General features: G+C 44.8%; 1 protein-coding gene across 1 annotated transcript in view; it reads right to left on the reverse strand.

The window, feature by feature from the left end:
* The window catches only part of LOC121276066 (doublecortin domain-containing protein 2-like), a 233,006-nt gene that overhangs the window by 166,340 nt on the left and 46,879 nt on the right, over window positions 1–19,787 (reverse strand). Inside the window, exons 5-6 of the mRNA XM_041184006.1 lie at window positions 12,472–12,618; window positions 10,338–10,389 (exon numbers count right to left, since the gene is read on the reverse strand). Of these exons, the coding sequence (XP_041039940.1) occupies window positions 10,338–10,389; window positions 12,472–12,618 (199 nt within the window). The remainder of the gene's footprint in view (window positions 1–10,337; window positions 10,390–12,471; window positions 12,619–19,787) is intronic.

The raw sequence follows: 19,787 nt of genomic DNA on the forward strand, positions 1-19,787 counted from the left end.
GAACTGTCTTATGAAGAGACATATGGGCAAACTGGGCCTGACTAGAGGCTTTCCATTCACCTGAAGGGTAACGATGATTGGTTCTGTTTTCACTGCTTTGATATTGTATAGGGAATAGATTCTGGTTTAGTTATATTGTGCACTTCAATCATCTTAGTCTGATGTCTGATTGGCTGTCTTGATTTCGCCCTGCATTGCTTTATAACATGCCCTTTTTTGCAACAGTAATGGCATTCTGCCTCTTTAAATCTGCTGGTTTCTAGTACAGGGCTATCCTCACATCAATAATAATTTAATACAGAGAAAAAAACAAAAAAACTGCGGATGCTGGAAATTCAAAACAAAAACAGAATTACCTGGAAAAACTCAGCAGGTCTGGCAGCATCGGCGGAGAAGAAAAGAGTTGACGTTTCGAGTCCTCATGACCCTTCGACAGAACTTGAGTTCGAGTCCAGGAAAGAGCTGAAATATAAGCTGGTTTAAGGTGTGTGTGTGGGGGGCGGAGAGATAGAGAGACAGAGAGGTGGAGGGGGTTGGTGTGGTTGTAGCGACAAACAAGCAGTGATAGAAGCAGATCATCAAAAGATGTCAACAACAATAGTACAATAGAACACATAGGTGTTAAAGTTAAAGTTGGTGATATTATCTAAACGAATGTGCTAATTAAGAATGGATGGTAGGGCACTCAAGGTATAGCTCTAGTGGGTTTTTTTTTATTTTATATAATGGAAATAGGTGGGAAAAGGAAAATCTTTATAATTTATTGGAAAAAAAAAGGGGGGAAACAGAAAGGGGGTGGGGATGGGGGAGGGGACTCACGACCTAAAGTTGTTGAATTCAATATTCAGTCCGGAAGGCTGTAAAGTCCCTAGTCGGAAGATGAGGTGTTGTTCCTCCAGTTTGCGTTGGGCTTCACTGGAACAATGCAGCAAGCCAAGGACAGACATGTGGGCAAGAGAGCAGGGTGGAGTGTTAAAATGGCAAGCGACAGGGAGGTTTGGGTCATTCTTGCGGACAGACCGCAGGTGTTCTGCAAAGCGGTCGCCCAGTTTACGTTTGGTCTCTCCAATGTAGAGGAGACCACATTGGGAGCATCGAATGCAGTAGACTAAGTTGGGGGAAATGCAAGTGAAATGCTGCTTCACTTGAAAGGAGTGTTTGGGTCCTTGGACGGTGAGGAGAGAGGAAGTGAAGGGGCAGGTGTTGCATCTTTTGCGTGGGCAAGGGGTTGTGCCATAGGAGGGGGTTGAGGAGTAGGGGGTGATGGAGGAGTGGACCAGGGTGTCCCGGAGGGAGCGATCCCTACGGAATGCCGATAAGGGGGGTGAAGGGAAGATGTGTTTGGTAGTGGCATCATGCTGGAGTTGGCGGAAATGGCGGAGGATGATCCTTTGAATGCGGAGGCTGGTGGGGTGATAAGTGAGGACAAGGGGGACCCTATCATGTTTCTGGGAGGGAGGAGAAGGAGTGAGGGCGGATGCGCGGGAGATGGGCCGGACACGGTTGAGGGCCCTGTCAACGACCGTGGGTGGAAAACCTCGGTTAAGGAAGAAGGAGGACATGTCAGAGGAACTGTTTTTGAATGTAGCATCATCGGAACAGATGCGACGGAGGCGAAGGAACTGAGAGAATGGGATGGAGTCCTTACAGGAAGTGGGGTGTGAGGAGCTGTAGTCGAGATAGCTGTGCCACCCCTCATGTTTCGAACCCACCCAGGATTACAGGTATCTCCGGGACATAAAACGTTTCTCGGACTGCTGTTCCCGTCACATTCTGAAATCCACTCTCAGTGCCATGCGCCGCCATATGAACACACTCGACCTCTCCCTCCAGCAGCACCGCCGTACCCTTTTTCAAAGCTGCGCGTGCCCCCAGTTTCATTTTATCCTTCGGCTCATCCGACGCCTCAACAAGAAACTTTTTCTCTTTCTCTCAAGTGCTAAGGAACGCAAGCTCCAACAACTCATCGACACCAACACCCATCTAGGACCCTCCACCCCTGCCTGTCCCTCCGTCCCCACCCCATCTTCCAATCCCAGCCCCAGCCGTGTATTCACTATACCCCCTGACCTTCCCCTCTCCGATGCTGAACGTTCAGTGCTCAGCAAAGGACTTAGTTTCATACCCTTACGCCCTCACCTCAATGAATTTCGGGCTCGGCATGATACTGAACTCTTCTTCCGCCGTCTTCGTCTCCGGGCTCACTTCTTTGGGCAGGAGTCCTCTCCCAGTTCAACGGATCCTTTTACCCATCTTCAATATTCTCCCTCCACCTGGACCCCTCCCTCTGGATTCTTACCTTCTCTCGATCTTTTCATTGAGAACTGTCGGCGCGACATTAGTCGTCTCAATTTCTCTGCTCCTCTCACCCATTCTAACCTGTCTCTCTCTGAACTTACTGCACTCCATTCTCTCAGGTCCAACCCTGACATTGTCATCAAACCCGCTGACAAGGGTGGTGCTGTTGTTGTCTGGCGCACTGACCTCTACCACGCGGAGGCTGAGCGTCAACTCGCAGACACTTCCTCCTACCTCTCCCTGGACCATGACCCCACCACTGAACATCAAGCCACTGTTTCCAGGACTGTCACTGACCTCATCTCCTCTGGGGATCTCCCTCCCACAGCTTCCAACCTGATAGTTGCCCAACCTCGGACGGCCCGCTTCTATCTCCTACCCAAAATCCACAAACAGAACTGCCCCGGTAGACCGATCGTCTCAGCTTGCTCCTGCCCCACAGAGCTCATTTCTCGTTATCTTGACTCCCTTCTCTCTCCCCTTGTCCAGTCCCTTCCCACCTACATCCGTGATTCCTCTGACACCTTACGTCACATCAACAATTTCCAGTTCCCTGGCCCCTACCGCTTCCTCTTCACCATGGACGTCCAATCCCTCTACACCTCCATCCCCCACCAGGATGGTCTGAGGGCCCTTAGCTTCTTCCTCGAACAGAGGCCCGAACAATCCCCATCCACCACTACTCTCCTCCGTCTGGCTGAACTTGTTCTCACGCTGAACAATTTCTCCTTCAACTCCTCTCACTTCCTCCAAATAAAAGGTGTGGCTATGGGTACCCGCATGGGCCCCAGCTATGCCTGTCTCTTTATGGGGTATGTGGAACATTCCTTGTTGCAGTCCTACTCCGGCCCCCTTCCACAACTCTTTCTCCGGTTCATCGATGATTACTTTGGTGCTGCTTCATGCTCTCGTCAGGACTTGGAAAAATTTATTAATTTTGCTTCCAATCTCCACCCCTCCATCATTTTCACGTGGTCCATCTCTGACACTTCCCTTCCCTTCCTTGACCTCTCTGTCTCAATCTCTGGTGATAGACTGTCCACCAATATCCATTACAAACCCACCGACACCCACAGCTATCTCGACTACAGCTCCTCACACCCCACTTCCTGTAAGGACTCCATCCCATTCTCTCAGTTCCTTCGCCTCCGTCGCATCTGTTCCGATGATGCTACATTCAAAAACAGTTCCTCTGACATGTCCTCCTTCTTCCTTAACCGAGGTTTTCCACCCACGGTCGTTGACAGGGCCCTCAACCGTGTCCGGCCCATCTCCCGCGCATCCGCCCTCACTCCTTCTCCTCCCTCCCAGAAACATGATAGGGTCCCCCTTGTCCTCACTTATCACCCCACCAGCCTCCGCATTCAAAGGATCATCCTCCGCCATTTCCGCCAACTCCAGCATGATGCCACTACCAAACACATCTTCCCTTCACCCCCCTTATCGGCATTCCGTAGGGATCGCTCCCTCCTGGACACCCTGGTCCACTCCTCCATCACCCCCTACTCCTCAACCCCCTCCTATGGCACAACCCCTTCCCCACGCAAAAGATGCAACACCTGCCCCTTCACTTCCTCTCTCCTCACCGTCCAAGGACCCAAACACTCCTTTCAAGTGAAGCAGCATTTCACTTGCATTTCCCCCAACTTAGTCTACTGCATTCGTTGCTCCCAATGTGGTCTCCTCTACATTGGAGAGACCAAACGTAAACTGGGCGACCGCTTTGCAGAACACCTGCGGTCTGTCCGCAAGAATGACCCAAACCTCCCTGTCGCTTGCCATTTTAACACTCCACCCTGCTCTCTTGCCCACATGTCTGTCCTTGGCTTGCTGCATTGTTCCAGTGAAGCCCAACGCAAACTGGAGGAACAACACCTCATCTTCCGACTAGGGACTTTACAGCCTTCCGGACTGAATATTGAATTCAACAACTTTAGGTCGTGAGTCCCCTCCCCCATCCACACCCCCTTTGTGTTTCCCCCCTTTTTTTTTTCCCAATAAATTATAAAGATTTTCCTTTTCCCACCTATTTCCATTATATAAAATAAAAAAAAAACCCACTAGAGCTATACCTTGAGTGCCCTACCATCCATTCTTAATTAGCACATTCGTTTAGATAATATCACCAACTTTAACTTTAACACCTATGTGTTCTATTGTACTATTGTTGTTGACATCTTTTGATGATCTGCTTCTATCACTGCTTGTTTGTCGCTACAACCACACCAACCCCCTCCACCTCTCTGTCTCTCTATCTCTCCGCCCCCCACACACACACCTTAAACCAGCTTATATTTCAGCTCTTTCCTGGACTCGAACTCAAGTTCTGTCGAAGGGTCATGAGGACTCGAAACGTCAACTCTTTTCTTCTCCGCCGATGCTGCCAGACCTGCTGAGTTTTTCCAGGTAATTCTGTTTTTGTTTTGTTAATAATAATTTAATTTCTGATTTGCTGGTGAGATACTTGCAGTATTTCTTTTTGTTTTTCCGAGTGGTAGAGACTGTTTCTCGCTTCAGGGTTTTTGCGCCATGCCCGGCGGTAGGTTCCTGCCCCAACTGAAGAATGGCGCCATGTTGCCCAGTCTGCAAAGCCTGCGAGTCCCTCTCAGCACTCTCCATTGCTAGCGCTGTATTCATGGCGCACTTCAGATCAATATTAACCTCTGCAAGTAAACGATGCTGAATGGTGTCAGCGTGTATGCCACAAACCAAACGATCTTGCAACATGTCATTGAGGGTGTCTCTGAAGTCACAGTGCTCAGTCAACTGTTTTAGCTTGGCGATATACATTGCGATTGACTCATCCAGGGTCCTTACTCTTGAATTTAACTTAAATCTTTGTAAAATCACCAATGGCTTAGGCTGAAAATGTGTCTTCATGTGGTCTACTAGCTCGTTAAAAGATCTGGAATTGGGTACATTCAGGGCAGTCAGATTACGGATGAGGTTATATGTCTTGCTCCCTCAGACACTTAGAAGAATTGCTTTCTGCTTCTCTTCCACTGTTATTTCATTCGCCATAAAATAGAAACCTATGTACTGACTTCCATGGACAAGTCATAGGAGTCGATTCTACTGAAGAGTGGTATGACTGGTGAGTATACTTTTCTTTAGTTTCCTTAAAAACTGATATGCTCACATTCGCGAGGTGTGGTGCAACATCAGACCTATTTATCCTTGTTGCCAATTGTAATAAACTTGGTGTACCAGACAGGTTTCTTGTTAGAAACAGTAAACTTTATTTACAGAGCACCTAATGAAGCTACATGCTTGAACCAGGTCCACCACTAGAAATCTACACCCCTAAGATTACTTGAAAAGTTTTACTTACAATCACTACAGACAGCAACTGAAATGATACTTCACTCACTTTTAGACTGAAGTTAAGTGCCAAGATTATGTGCTCAAATACCTGTAAAATGGCTTGAACCCTCTACCTTATCACCCAGAGTGGAAGGAAGTGTTATTGTTGGGCCTGCGGGCATTTGACAATGATGGTTTTTGCTTGGTTTAGAAATGCAGTACGAATCCACAGAGATCAAGCTGTACAATTAGTGTCAATTAGAAAATGCAGTTTAGCATTCTTATCTTCAGGAATGGAGCAGAAATGAGACACAAATAGATCTATAACATTTTGGGTGCAATCTTCCATTCCTGGCAGGTGTCTTGCTTGCTGCCTGAAACAGTGGCAAGATGCGCGCTGACTTTGAGGAGGAAGTATCTTCCGTATCTTCTGTCCATCAGGCAGTTAAGTGGACAGCGTCAGGCCTTCCTCCAGACTGAAGACCCTGGGAGACGACTTCCCACCCACCAAGAGCTACCAGTGAATCCCTTGGCAGTGCCACAGAGGACGCCTTGGCTGCTGCCAGAACACCCCCTGGAGTCCCAAGATCACAGAGGGACCCAGGAAAAAAGTGCTATTGGGGGCGGGGTTCTTGCGGGATGGGGGACGTAAGAATAGGGGGGCCATGGAGGTCAGCAGCAAAAGCAGGAGGGTGGGCATCAGCCACATCTCCCCTGTCCCATGTCCTCGATCATGCACAGATTGAGGGAGCCCTCCACCACCACCCACTTTCAGCTGACATGCAGCCTGAACAGTTTTACCAGGTACATGTCGACAGGCCTGCCCAGAGCTGGGAAGATTGCAGCAGAAGCCAGAAAAGGCCCTTAAGTGGTCTTTAACTGGCCACTTAAGGGAATCAAGTAGAGGCAGGGACAGTACCCTGGGCCTTCCCACCCAGAGCTTAATACCAGTGGAGGCAGGAAGGCACCAGGTATCAGTCCCAACGCCAAGTCGCCAAATTCTCAGGCCCGCGTGCCTCCTTCCTTAACTCCTGCGGGGGCAGAAGGTTCCGGCCTGTATAAGAATCAAGTATTTTATTGCACAGAAAGAGGCTAGTGAGTCCATCACATCTGTGCTGACTCCCTTAGAGCTAACTTACATAATCCCATTCTCCTGTCCTTTCCTTTATTTGTTTTCTCCCAAATGTTTTAAAGGCTGGTATGGATTTTTCTTGACCCACAATTTTTTAAGCATTTATAAAATCCATTACTAATTCCTGAAAGTCAGTTTTTCACCATAACGCCACACATTCGTTTGAATTTTTTTTTAAATTTCCCCTCGCCATCTCCTAAATTTGGTCGGATTTTCTATTGCAATGTTAACCTTGGATTTTTACCTTTTTTTTTTAGCCTTACTTTAATATATGTATCCATACAACTCCAGCTTTTGCACTCTCACCTTTTACTTCTTGTGCGATTATGTCTAGATCGTACCTTAATCACCTGGAGCATGAAGACGTCCCAGTTTTTGTTGCAGTTTAAATTTCTAATGTTTATTTCCTGTTTGTTTGGGCTATTTTCTTTCTTCTCTCATTCAATTTAGTTTAATTCTACTCAAATAATGTATACACAGTGTTTCGTCTCATTTTCAACTTTTACATCAAAACAAATCAAGTTCTGTTGCTCTCTTCTTAGAGTCTTCCACTGTCCATAAATTACTTTCTTGCCCCATATCATTAGCTTGAATTCAGTTTTGTGCTACCCATTTCATTGTTGGACCAAAGTCATAATAACCAAAACAAGCATCCTAGAAGACACTGGGTGGAATCGTCCCAGGTTTGCATAAAGAGTGGTAGCGGGCAGGGAAAAAAGTCATTTTGCCCCACACCAGCCCCACCCCCAGCCGCAATGGCGGGTTATCGTGTCATATGAGCCCATTCCCACCTTATTAATTATGCAGCCACAGGAGACACAGTCTCACTGGCGGGTAGCCTCCGATTTGCCCACCACGCCATTACCTCGCCGCTTCCTCACGCAGGGCGTCATATTTAAACTGCAGCCACGTGCACACTTCTCAATGCTTGCACCTCAGGAGGGGACCGCTGAAGACATGGCTCCAAGAGCCAAGAAGAGTGCAGCCCTCGATTCAGCGACTCATCCCTGGGATGTCTCCTGGACACTGTGCAGACCTGCTACAATGTCCTCTACCCATGCTCTAGTTGCAGGAGGCCCATCAGTCTCACCACTCTGGCTTGGGAGGCAGTGGCAGAGGAGGTCAGTACCAATGCTGCACACAATAATCGACCATCCAGTGCAGAAAATGAATGAATGATCTCATCCGTGCTGCCAGCATAAAGGCAACCATCTTATCATTCTAAACTCTCACTCGCAAGATTGTCCATTCAATGCAGATAGAGGACAAATGATCTCATCCATGCAGCCAGGGTAAAGCAACCATCTCATCACTCTAAACTCACACACTAAAGTCCATCACACACTCATTGGTAACTCACTCACTGCTAGCTCAAGGGATATCACCACTCTCTCTCTCACATACACCCTCACATCTCCATCTGCCCTCAAGTCCTCTGGAGACTGCTTCCTCAGTCCTAACTGTCTTGAGGCCATTTGCACAGATTAACATGTGCCCCCACTCACCATGGGATACCCTACTTCCCCAGTACAGCCCTCACAAAGCAGCCTCTTCCCTTGCCTGAGGCCACTTCTCCCCCTTCCCCAAGCAAGCCCTAGCCCTGCAGCCATTCAAAAGCCACACCCACCTTATGGCCGGTCTGGTAGGTAGAGACCTGCCCGTAAGCTCCCCTAAAAATGATGTGGTGCTGCCTATAAAGCCTGGCACTGATGACTGCGAGTGCTGACCGAAGCAAGGCAGGCGAACTAACCTTGAAGTCCCAAGTGAAGAGCAGCCAGGTGCAAGTTGCTTATGGCCGTGTGGGGGGATGATTCCAGCAAGCAGGGTTTATAATGATATGCTCAAGTATTGAAATTAGTTTCCCAACGTGCAGCGGCGGGGAACGCAGTCCACCATTGACAGGTGAAGTGGACGATTGCAAGCTTGTTTCACGATGGCGTGAAACCGATTTTTGGCCATGTCACCATATTGTTCCCCAGCCCGCCATGATGCCCAATGCCAACGGGGCCGGAAAATTCCGGCCACTGTAAAAATGCTACCTCTTCTTTAATACTTAACATTATTCTTGCTGCAATCAAGCTTTGAAAATTAAAGTTATCCATTATCATTATAGTTGCTCTGCATTTGTTTATCATATTTGTCCATGTTCCTTTTCACTGTCCAACACTACAATATACTCCTAAAATATTTCCATTCTTATTAATTAACTCTAATCCAAATAGCTTCATGTTTTGCACCATTTCCAATATTTTTTCTATGTTTCTGTGTTACAACTCAAACTTTGATTAATACTGTCACCCTCCTGCTTTATTTCTGACTCAATCCCTGCTACATATTTTTAACCAGGATTGTTCAATTCTTCATCCTGCTTTAGCTTAAGCTGCATCTGTTAATTAAATTTAAACCGATCATTTTTTGCTGGACTTAAGCAGTGTCCTGTTGACTTGATAAAGTGCATGTGGGCCACCAAATAAGATGCAAAATTCCTTAATGTGAAAGGGCCTTTCTTTAAAATAAAAATTTCTTTCAGAGGAGTAAATCAATAACCATCATTCAGAAGTAACTAGGATACCTGTTCATTCACTTAAAATATAGGTTCACTTTTGTTTTAGTGATTTGGCCCAATCAGAATTCATTTCTCAAAACATTTCAGGGAAAATATAAGTTTATATTTTTGATTTGAAAATTGCTTTTAAAGAACGACAATAATTCTAGTTTTTGCGCGTGATGTCTTGTGTGACACGACAGCATGTAACATGATGCCAATAGCCCCAATATTACATTTATTATTTAATAGCTCATGTAGTGGAGCCAAATGGATCTGTGACACTGTCGAAGGAACGAGCAGTAACACCACTACACATAGAGTCTAGGGCAGTAATATCAATGGTGAGTGCACGCTACCCAGGAACAATTATTTAAGAAAGATTCCAACAGTAAGATGTTATTTAAAGGTTGTAATTTAGTCTTAAAGTTTAGATAACAGAATATAAGAAAGTAAGAAATAGGAACAGAAGTAGGCGATTAGGCTATTTGAGCCTGCTCTACCATTCAATACGATCATGGCGAATCTTCTTTCTCCACTCCACCTTCTCACACCACACCCTTATCCCTTAATTCCCTTAGTCTACAAAACAGTTCTTAGTTGTTCAGTTTTAGGTCCCAACCTTCAAGAGATCATGTATATACCTTAATTCAATTAGATGCCATGCCACAGATTGGTGAGATGTGGGATGATGACCTGTGACATTCTGTTCAGCACATGGTTAAGGCCAGCAACGTGGCAAAAGCCAAATCCTTTCCCATGAAGGGAAAGATATGTCACTACTAAGCCACTCTATTGTGCCCCCAGTAGCTAGCTTCAGAACCACACTGATGAAGGCCTCAGAAGAGGTTATCCACCTGACCTCTCAGCCATAGATGCAGTATGGCTTTGGAGAACCAACTGAAGAGACAGAGAGAATAAATTTGAAAACAGATTACAGCGCTTGCATTTACTCCCAAATACTCATTAATGAAAAAGCATTATTAAAATTCCAATTTATATTTCAGTAAAACAATGACAAAAAATGAAGTTTATAATGTCACTGACACAGCAACTCACATGTTCCTTCTTCTTAGATCCAGGAATTGGAGGAAGTGATGCAGCCTTCGATCTAAGATAGAAACCAAAGATAAACTCTTAGACCATTACACCAATTTAATATAGAAATTTCAGCAGAGGCCTTTCAGTCTGTGATGCTCATGTTACTTCTGCATGAAGGAGCTAACTATTATAATGCCATTTCACTGCTCTTCCCTTGTATTTTTAACATTCTTCCTTTTCAAACACTTATCCAATGCCCTTTCAATTATTATTCAAATCTCTTGAATGAACCGTTGGAACCCCCCAGGAAGGAACAGCAACAGGGGGACTCAAAAATATTGGTGCCCAGTGCTTTGTCAATTTCACAGCGCCATTCAAGAGGTCAGTAATTGTCCTTGGCATACACCCCTCCCATCTTCAGGAGCAGCATGCACCCTGAGGATATTTAGGTGGCATGTATGCTGTAGGGTGCAAGCCCTGTGACCTGTCCAAAGGATTGGGGGTGGCATCACTTCGCCAGAATGTTTCAGGTCATCGAACCTTTTCTGGCATTGGATCCAGGATCTCACATGTTTCACTTCTGCCGCTCACAGTGGCAGCAATCTCCAAACAGGCCTGCTTAGTCTCAGATGGTGGCCTCCTATGGCCACCCTCTGGGAACAGAACCTTACTCCTCTCCCTCATGGCCTCCAACAGGTCATTGAGGTCAATAAAGCATGGAGCAGCCTTGCCCCAATTGCTAGTCCTCCAGCTCTCCTGCATCATCTCACTTCCCTTCATCATCTCATTTGCCCTTGGATGAGTTGAAGGCTTTGGCACAGTTTTTTTCAGGGCAACCTGCAGCCTCAGTAATGGCTGCTGTGGGAGATCTAAATGAGTCCCACACTTAATCTGGCCTGTCTCCATTCCAGCCCTCACTGGTTCTAATTGGACAATGAAGGACTCACCCCCCCAGCAAAAAAATCTGAACTTTAATCAATATTCCACTGGGGTGGCGGGGGTGGGTGCGTGGTCTCTGATACAAAAAACAGACTCGGCTCCTGTTCCCCACCTCCCAGGTGAAAATTCAGCCCACTGTCTCAATAGTCACTAGAAGTAAAGCATTTCATACTCTAATAAGCCTCAAAGTTACAAAAGAAAACCTTCTGACCACCCTACAGTGACAAACTTGAGCCAAATCTCATGACCAGTCTGAAGGATATAGAATCAACGGAGAAAATGAAAAAAGGAATTGCAAGGGTGATATCGAAACTAAGAGAGTACAATGATCAGGAAAGATGATAGAGTGGGGCTCTTTTCTCTAGAAAAGAGAAGACTGAGCAGTGATCTGATAGTGATCTTTAAAATTATGCAGGGGTTCAATAGGGTAGACAAGGAAAGGGCGTTTCAACTTGTGGAAGACTTCAAAACTAGGAGCCGTAAATGTGAGATATACCAACAAGGAATTCAAGAGAAACTTCTTTACTTGAAGTGTTGAACATGTGGAACTCGATACCACATGGAGTATGTTTGCCAAGAATAATAGAGTTTGAGGGGAGCTAGATAGGTACACAAGGGAGGATAGATTAGAAGGTTATATTGATAACATGAGATGAAGTAAGATGGAAGGACTTGAATATGAAAGTGACCAGCCATAAGCTGTGAAGATGAGTCTGCCCAATTTGAGACCAAAAAGCCTATTGTGATCTGGTGCCATTGTCACAACACTGAGACTAGACAACATGTAGGAAATGATTTCATGGTGATTGCACTTCTATAACATAATATGCAATGGGCTAATTAAAATTTCCACAATCTAGGTGTTTGTTGTTCCATCTTGTGCTCAATGATGGACAGTTAATCAATCATTCATTTAAAGCTGCTCTAAATGAAAGGCCACAGTAGAGAAATCCCTACCATGTTATTTTCCTTAGAATCCCTTTTTTGCAATGCTTTAACTTGTCTGAGTGATCCTGGCCTTCCTCTGGCTGGGATCTATTCCCCAATATTTCACCAGATTAGTTTGGATATTTAGGATAATCCCAACAAATGCAACAATAGAACTAGCTTGCAATTAAATTGGGTTAATGCCAATTAGTGTGGGTATAAATTAAGGAACTTCCATTAAAAAAAAAATTGGCTTAAAATAGTACACAAGCAGGGCTATATTTACCCATTAGATCTTCTCAGGTATGATTTACTGAAAATCAGTTCACCATAGGGTAACTTCTTAAATTTATCTCTGCCCACAGCTACATAGTATCCTCCATTTTCAAGTTCAGTGCCATCATTGATGGATCTTCCATCCAATGTATGAAGCCTAGAAGACATTAAGTAAAAACATCAAATTATCATAGGGAGGTAACATGTGTTTATTTACTATGATTTTGCATAATACAAACTTGTTCAAAATTTGGCTGAAGTTAATAGTGAAATAAATACAGTAATGACTACAATTTTTATGAATTTGCAGGATTACAAATGCAACCTAGAGCGTGCAATAACAGCCTCATCATTCAGCTGCTGTACATTCAGTTAGTTTGCTGTGTTATCACTGAAAGTTTGAAAATAATAGTGGCAGAATTCTGATGAAGGTTAATTAAAACGTACTCACAACCTGTAAGTTAGGCTGTACTGTCAGCTACTAAAAACACATTCAAAAAACAGTGACAAATCTGCAGAAATATGGTGCACAATGATATCTTTCTACAAAGTCTGAGTGGAATCGTCCCAGATTTGAACTAAGTGCAGTAGTGGGTGGGTAAAACGTTGTTTTATCCACCCACCGCAATGACGGCTTTTCCTGCCATATCGTCCCAAACCCGCTGCATCCATTATGCATTCCCGGGAAGCACGCCATTTCCATGGTGGGCAGGTGGGCTCTAATCCTCCCACCACTCCATCACCCCACTGCTTCATCACACTGGGCACCATATTTAAAGTACAGCCTCACACACTCCTCTCAGAGCTTCCAACCCACAGCTGCTTCAAAGAAGACATGGCCCTGGAAGGCATAAAGACTGCAGCCCCCAGGTTCAAAGACACCTCCCTCCAGTATCTTTTGGATGCAGTGGAGGCCCGCCATGTTGTCCTCTACCCTTGCTCTGGCCGCAGGATGGGCAGCAACATCAGCAATCCACTTGGGAGGTGGTGGCAGCGGTGGTCAGCACCAATGCCCTGCAAACCAGGACAGCCACCCAGTGCTGCAAGAGGACGGATGATCTCCCACATTCCGCAGGGTAAGTCACTCTTCTCATCATTCTCAATCCACACACTCACAAACCCATCACCCGTCCACAGGGTCCTCACACATTGCTAGTTCAAGGGACATCACACACACATCTTCATTTGCTCTCATCCCATCCATGGGACCACTCACCACCCACACGTGCCAGGCATACTTATCATCTGGCCCTGCAGGGGAGATCCGCTTACCCTCTCTCCACCTCTGTTCAGGACAAGCTGGCACACAAGAGGGAGAGGTCGCAGACTGGTGGGGAAATGCCTGAAATCAAGGTCCTCACAGACTTTGAAAATAAAGTCATCCAGCTGGCCAGCGACAAACTGGGCCATTCCTGTGCTGACAGCAAGATTGGCACTGCTCTACCAAGTGAGGATCCAACAGTGCAACATCCAACAGACAACCACGCTGTGAGTGATGTGTCCTGTTCCACTACCATGCATGCACTAATTATCTCTCCTTGCTTTCACAGGCACATCTGGGAAACAGCCAACGGAGTCCATGACCCAGGGTCTCCAATCAAGCCTCAAAAAAACCTCTGAAGGAGAATCTGAAGGTACCCTTCTTGAAGTTCCATCACAGCGCTCACCCACATCCTCCACCAGCACAGAGACAGGTACCTAAGTGGGACCTAGCTTTAGAGTAGCCTCAGGATCACAATTTGGTGATTTTTTTTTCCAAAGCAGCCTATGAAAAGCTGAAAGCAGTCCTAATAAATGAACCCATGTTGACTGCCCCTGACTTTTCCAAACCTTTTTAAATGGTGGCTGACACTAGTGACTTGGGAGTAGGTGCAGTTCTATTACAAGATGATAAAATAGGGATAGGGAAGCCAGTGGGATACTTTACTAAGAAACTAAATCAATATCAGAGGAAGTACTCTCCAGTCGAAAAGGAAACTCTAGCATTGTTGTTGTCTTTTCAACACTTTTAAGTTTATGACCAACACAGTAACAAGGAAACACTAATCTACACTGACCATAATCCGCTGGCATTCATTGAGAAGTTTAAAACTCCAAATGTGAGACTGTTTAGCTGAAGTCTATTGTTTCAACCATTCAGTGTAAAGATTGCTCACATTACCAGTAAAGATAATGTGATTGCGGATGCATTGTCCCAGGTGTAAATTACTGAAATGAGTTAATACTTATGATTGCATAAGGGGGAAGGATGGATGATTGAGTATAAGTCTCGTGTTTGTTGCCTATGTATCACATACCCTGCAATGAAACACATTTTTTAAATGGCGTTTCATCTTTTTAAGGGTGGAGGCAAGTAAAGAACATATTTCTATTTTTTCTTGGACTGTGGCTTTAAAAGCTAACATGGCTGCAGTTTAAAAAGAGATGTTCACTGGAGCAGAAAGAAGAAAATCTACAATGTTGCTATTATGGAACAGTGTGTGCAAGGTTGGACAGAATGGTGCTGGAAATGAGACCTGGTTTAGATCCATAGAAAAGTTACAGCACAGAAGGTGGCCAATCGGCCCATCTTGTCCATGGCAGCCCGAGGAAACCAAGGGCCCTTTCTAATCCCACCTTCCTGCACCCGGCCCATAGCCCTGCAGCTTACAGCACTTTAGGTGCAGATCCAGGTACTTTTGAAAAGAGTTTAAAGTTTCTGTCTCTGCCACCAATTTGGGCAGCGAATTCCAGACACCTCTGCATAAAAAAGTTCTTCCTCATGTTCCCCTTACACCATCTGCTACTTACCTTGAATCTATGTCCCCTGGTTCTAGAATTCTCCATCAAGGGAAACAATTTTATCCTGTCCACTCTATCTATTCCCCTCATAATTTTGTACACCCTCAATCAAGTTACCTCTCAGCCTTCTTTGTGTAGCTAAATTTGTCCTTCCTAGCTTATTCCCACAAATAGCTTTGCGTGACTGCAATAACTTCTCCAAATCACTTTGATACTTGTCCAGAAGGTAACTCATTTAAATTTTTAAATTTTTAAATACCCCCTCTTTGTCCAATTTTATTAGAAGAAAATCAATTTCAGAATCTTTCATTGCTACCTCTTTTTCTTTATCTGCCACTACTAATACCTCCTTTTGGTCATCTTCCCTGTCAAAGTACTTTTTAAGCATATTCACATGACACACTCTGCTTCTTTTTCTATCTGGAGTATTTATTAAATAATTTACTTCACTCAGTTTCTTTTCAATTCCGTAAGGGCCACTAAACCTTGCCTTTAATGGTTTACCCAACATGGGTAATAAAACTAACACCTTTTCCCCAGCAACAAAACTATGAACTGTGGCCCTCTTATCTTCTTTCGCCTTCCTCGCCTACTGTGATATCTTTAAATGTTCCTTAGCTAACTCACATGCTCTGTTCAAGAGGGAACTGCCCAGCAATAGTGTTTTGATTGCCTCATGACCAAGTGGCCAGGTTCTGTGCGAGGATAGTGTAGTAGATCAGCTCCTAGCTTGAAAAGAGGAAAGGCCCAAAACCTCTCTCTCCTGTGTTTTGTAACACTCTAGTAATCCTGCCATAGTAGCTAGCTGGCTATTCCTCACAGCGCTGTATCCTGCTTTTTTTGAGAAACCCCTGTCAAGAAGAAAAGTGGGGAAATCACTAGTAGATACATTAAAAGCAAGTTTCAACCAGAGAACCACAGACTGCAAGTGCTGGGAGACCACCTTGTGTCAGCCACAACAACTTGCAAGGAATTTGGAAGAAAGCAATCAAAGTCAGCGCGTTTAAACCTGAACTTGGGATTGGTGCGATTGAACTGTTTAATCTCACCTTTAAAATCTATGTTTTGTGTGTCTTATGTGAGTGTTTGTGGTTAAAGTCAATTTGTTTAATAAACAGTTATTTACTTGTTAAGTTTACAAATCTGCTACTCGTAATCCGTTAACCTAAATTAAACAGTTAGGTAGAACTGAGACAGTTGGTGGTCTAATTAAGCTTTTCACATTTATCTCGGCTCGAGGGGCAGCGGGGCTTGAAATTAAAGCGCACTATCCCCAGTGAGTCATGACAAAGTTTGGGTTTTTTATGATTTTTTTTTTAAATTAAAAAAATGTTTTATTCTCACACCGCCGAACACGCCCAACACCAGCAGGCACGGAAAATTCCACCCCATGTTTTCTTTATATTTACCTGAGAATATGAGTACCACTGGAGCACTTCCAGAGTACACAACAATGAAAAACTAGGAAAGCAATTTGTATGCATTTTACAAATTACAGCCTGGATGTTACAATCAAGGGAGAGACAATGGCGAGGTGGTACTGTCGTTGGGACTGTCCAGAGACCCAGGGTAATGGACTGGGGACCCAGGTTCAAATTCCACCACAGCAGATGGAGGAATTTGACATCAATAAAAATCTGGAAGTAAAAGTCTAATGATGACCATGGAACCATTGTCAATTGTTGTAAAAACCCATCTGGTTCACTAATGTCCTTTACGGAAGGAAATCTGTCGTCCTTACCTGGTCTGGCCTACTGACCAACGAAGGCTCCTTTGACAGCGCCTTCCAAACCCACGACCATTACCCTCTAGAAGGGCAAGGGCAGCATCTAGAAGTTCCCCTCCAAGTTGCTTACCATCCTGACTTGGAAATACATCGCCGTTCCTTCACTGTCGCTGGGTCAAAATCCTGGAACGTCCTTCCTAACAGCATTGTGGGTGTACCTACACCACATGGACTGCAGTGGTTCAAGAAGGCAGCTCACCACCAACTCCTCAAGGGCAACTATGGATCAGCAATAAATGCTGGCCCAGCCAGCAAAGCCCTCATCCCATGAATGAAATTTAAAAAAAAAATAAAAGACACATGATCTCCATCTCTTTCCTATTACAAAGATGATGGTATCCAAGTGCTCAAGCCAAAGCGTACCAATATAAAACAAAACACATTCTGGCTGCAATTTTCTGGCTCTGAAGTTATGAACTATGCAAAAAAGCCTTAGACTCTAATGGAGCAAATATAACGAGCATCATCCTTGGGTTATCATTTATCTAACATTTCACTAACAGAACATTCTTATGTGGTTTATATAAAGCTTCCTATTTGATACAACACAGCCAAACAGGTCAATACAGATGATGCTGTTGCACAATTTTGCTTAAAACAGAACCACATTTTTGGATGTGTGGTATCAGACTATGGTGAGCATAAAAGCCTCATCAACCAGCTCGCGCAACAAACATACAGTCAGAATTTCTGGCTTTTCCAATTGAAATAGAGACCAGGGAAGATGAGCAGCTACAATCGATTGCAGCTCCCTGTTTCAAGTCCAGGTTATGGAGATACCATTGTGTTCAATGGTGACAGTTGCTCCCCAAAGCAGTTGGAGGTGCCTGATGTAGGAATTGACTAACGCTCTTCTTGTATGCTGGTTGAACCTAGGGGCCTAACAATAGAATGTCCCAGCTACGTGGATCCCTCTGCATCCGGTACTATGTAAAATAAAATTGAAGGGCTAAATTTTATCAGCTAAGTGGGGACCCCAACATTGTGGGGAAAAGCACGACCTCAGCACGCACTTGCTGGCTGCTGGAACTGCTCAGCCATTTTACCACAGGCTGTCTCCTAATTGGAACACAGAAATGAGAATTTTCAAACCAAGACATCGAAGGACCAGGAACCAAGGGGGGAATTTAGTCTAATTGGCACGGGTCCACTGGTTGGGGAACCAGTGAGAAACCCGCATCACTTTTGGGGGGAGGCCGAACAAGAATAAGTGCTACTGGCCAGAGTTCAGACTTCCCCAATATCAGGACCGGGGGTGGGGGGGAATTCCACCTGGCTAGCAGCCTGCTGGAGACATGGGAAAGCTGTGCCAATCGCATGTAATCACCAACCCACCATGATATATCAGTGAGCGCAGAGATGGTGTCAATTGTTACATTAATGGCCAAGCATCTCCCATAAACCCATTCACTCCTCCAGCTTAATCCCAGGAGGTTTTCCCGCTCCAGGAGACTGATTTGGGGCCTCTCCCATGATTATGTGTGCCTGGCCGCCATGTTTCCTGGCACAACAGGCTGCATTAAACCCATTCCCAAATGCAAGTCAGGAGTGATGGGTGAACAGCAATTCTTACGAGTTAGGATTTGAGCAACAGAGTTTTGGATGAACTTAATTTTATGGAACGTGGAAGATAGGAGGCCAGGCTGGACAGCATTGAAATAATAAAATCATAGAGAATTTCGGCAGGCGAGCTAAGATAGGGACAGTAACGGGCAATATTTCCAAGGTGGAAGTCAATGGTCTTAATAATGGAAAGGGTATGGGGTCAGAGATTTATTTCTGGGTCCAATAGGCTTTTTTATTTGTTTTCATTCATGGATGTGGGCATCGTTGGCTAAGTCAAATTGATTGCCCATCCCTAATTGCCCTAACTGATGTTGAGGCTGCAAACTCAGGTTACACAGTGCAGCTCAGGTTGAGGTTCAACCTGAGACAGTGGTGAGGGGTGGGGGTGACGGTGGCAGAATTGGTGGTTAGAGGCTTGTGGCAAATCCCAAAGTACGATTTTGGTCTTCATAATTTTTAATATCTCACACTGAGGTTGCCATAGGTTGAGCAAGGCCCATGCTTCAGAAACTGGCAGTGTAAACACCTGACTGATACCAATATAAATGCATCCAATGATGTTGTTGGTTCCCTGCAACTGCAGCCATTCATACTTAGTTTTGCCTCTGAATCACAGGTTGTAGTTTCAAATGCCACACCAAAGTCTGGAGTACAAAAATCTAGTCTGACACTTCAGTGCAGTACTGAGGGTGTTTTGCATTGTTGGAGGTGTCAATTCTCAGCTGAGACATTAACCAGGGCTCATTCTACCCGCTCAGGTGGATGTAAAAGATCCCATAGCACAATTCTGAAGACAGAGGGGAGTGCTTCCCAGTATCCTGGCCAATATTAATCCCTCAACCAACAGTGTTAGAAACAGATTATCAAATCATTATCATGCTGCTGTTTTTGGGACCTTGCTGTGTGTAAATGGGCAGCCGCACATCAGTGACTACACTTCAAAAGCACTTTGTTGGCTATAAAGTACCTTGGAATGTCCTGAAGTCATGAAAGGTGATAAATAAATGCATTGTTCGTTGTTTACAGCAGCATTAAAAATAATCTAAGATGAAGTGTTTCCTTGGCTTCTGTGCAACAGCAAAGTTCTTCAAAGGCACTCTTCCAGTTGTTCCCATAATATTCCACTGTATATAAATAAATAAGGAACTAAAGTATTCATTTTAAATAATGGGGATGGCAGCAGCATTTCACAA

This window comes from Carcharodon carcharias, chromosome 3, assembly GCF_017639515.1.
Source record: "Carcharodon carcharias isolate sCarCar2 chromosome 3, sCarCar2.pri, whole genome shotgun sequence".
In the NCBI taxonomy this organism is placed as follows: Eukaryota; Metazoa; Chordata; class Chondrichthyes; order Lamniformes; family Lamnidae; genus Carcharodon; species Carcharodon carcharias.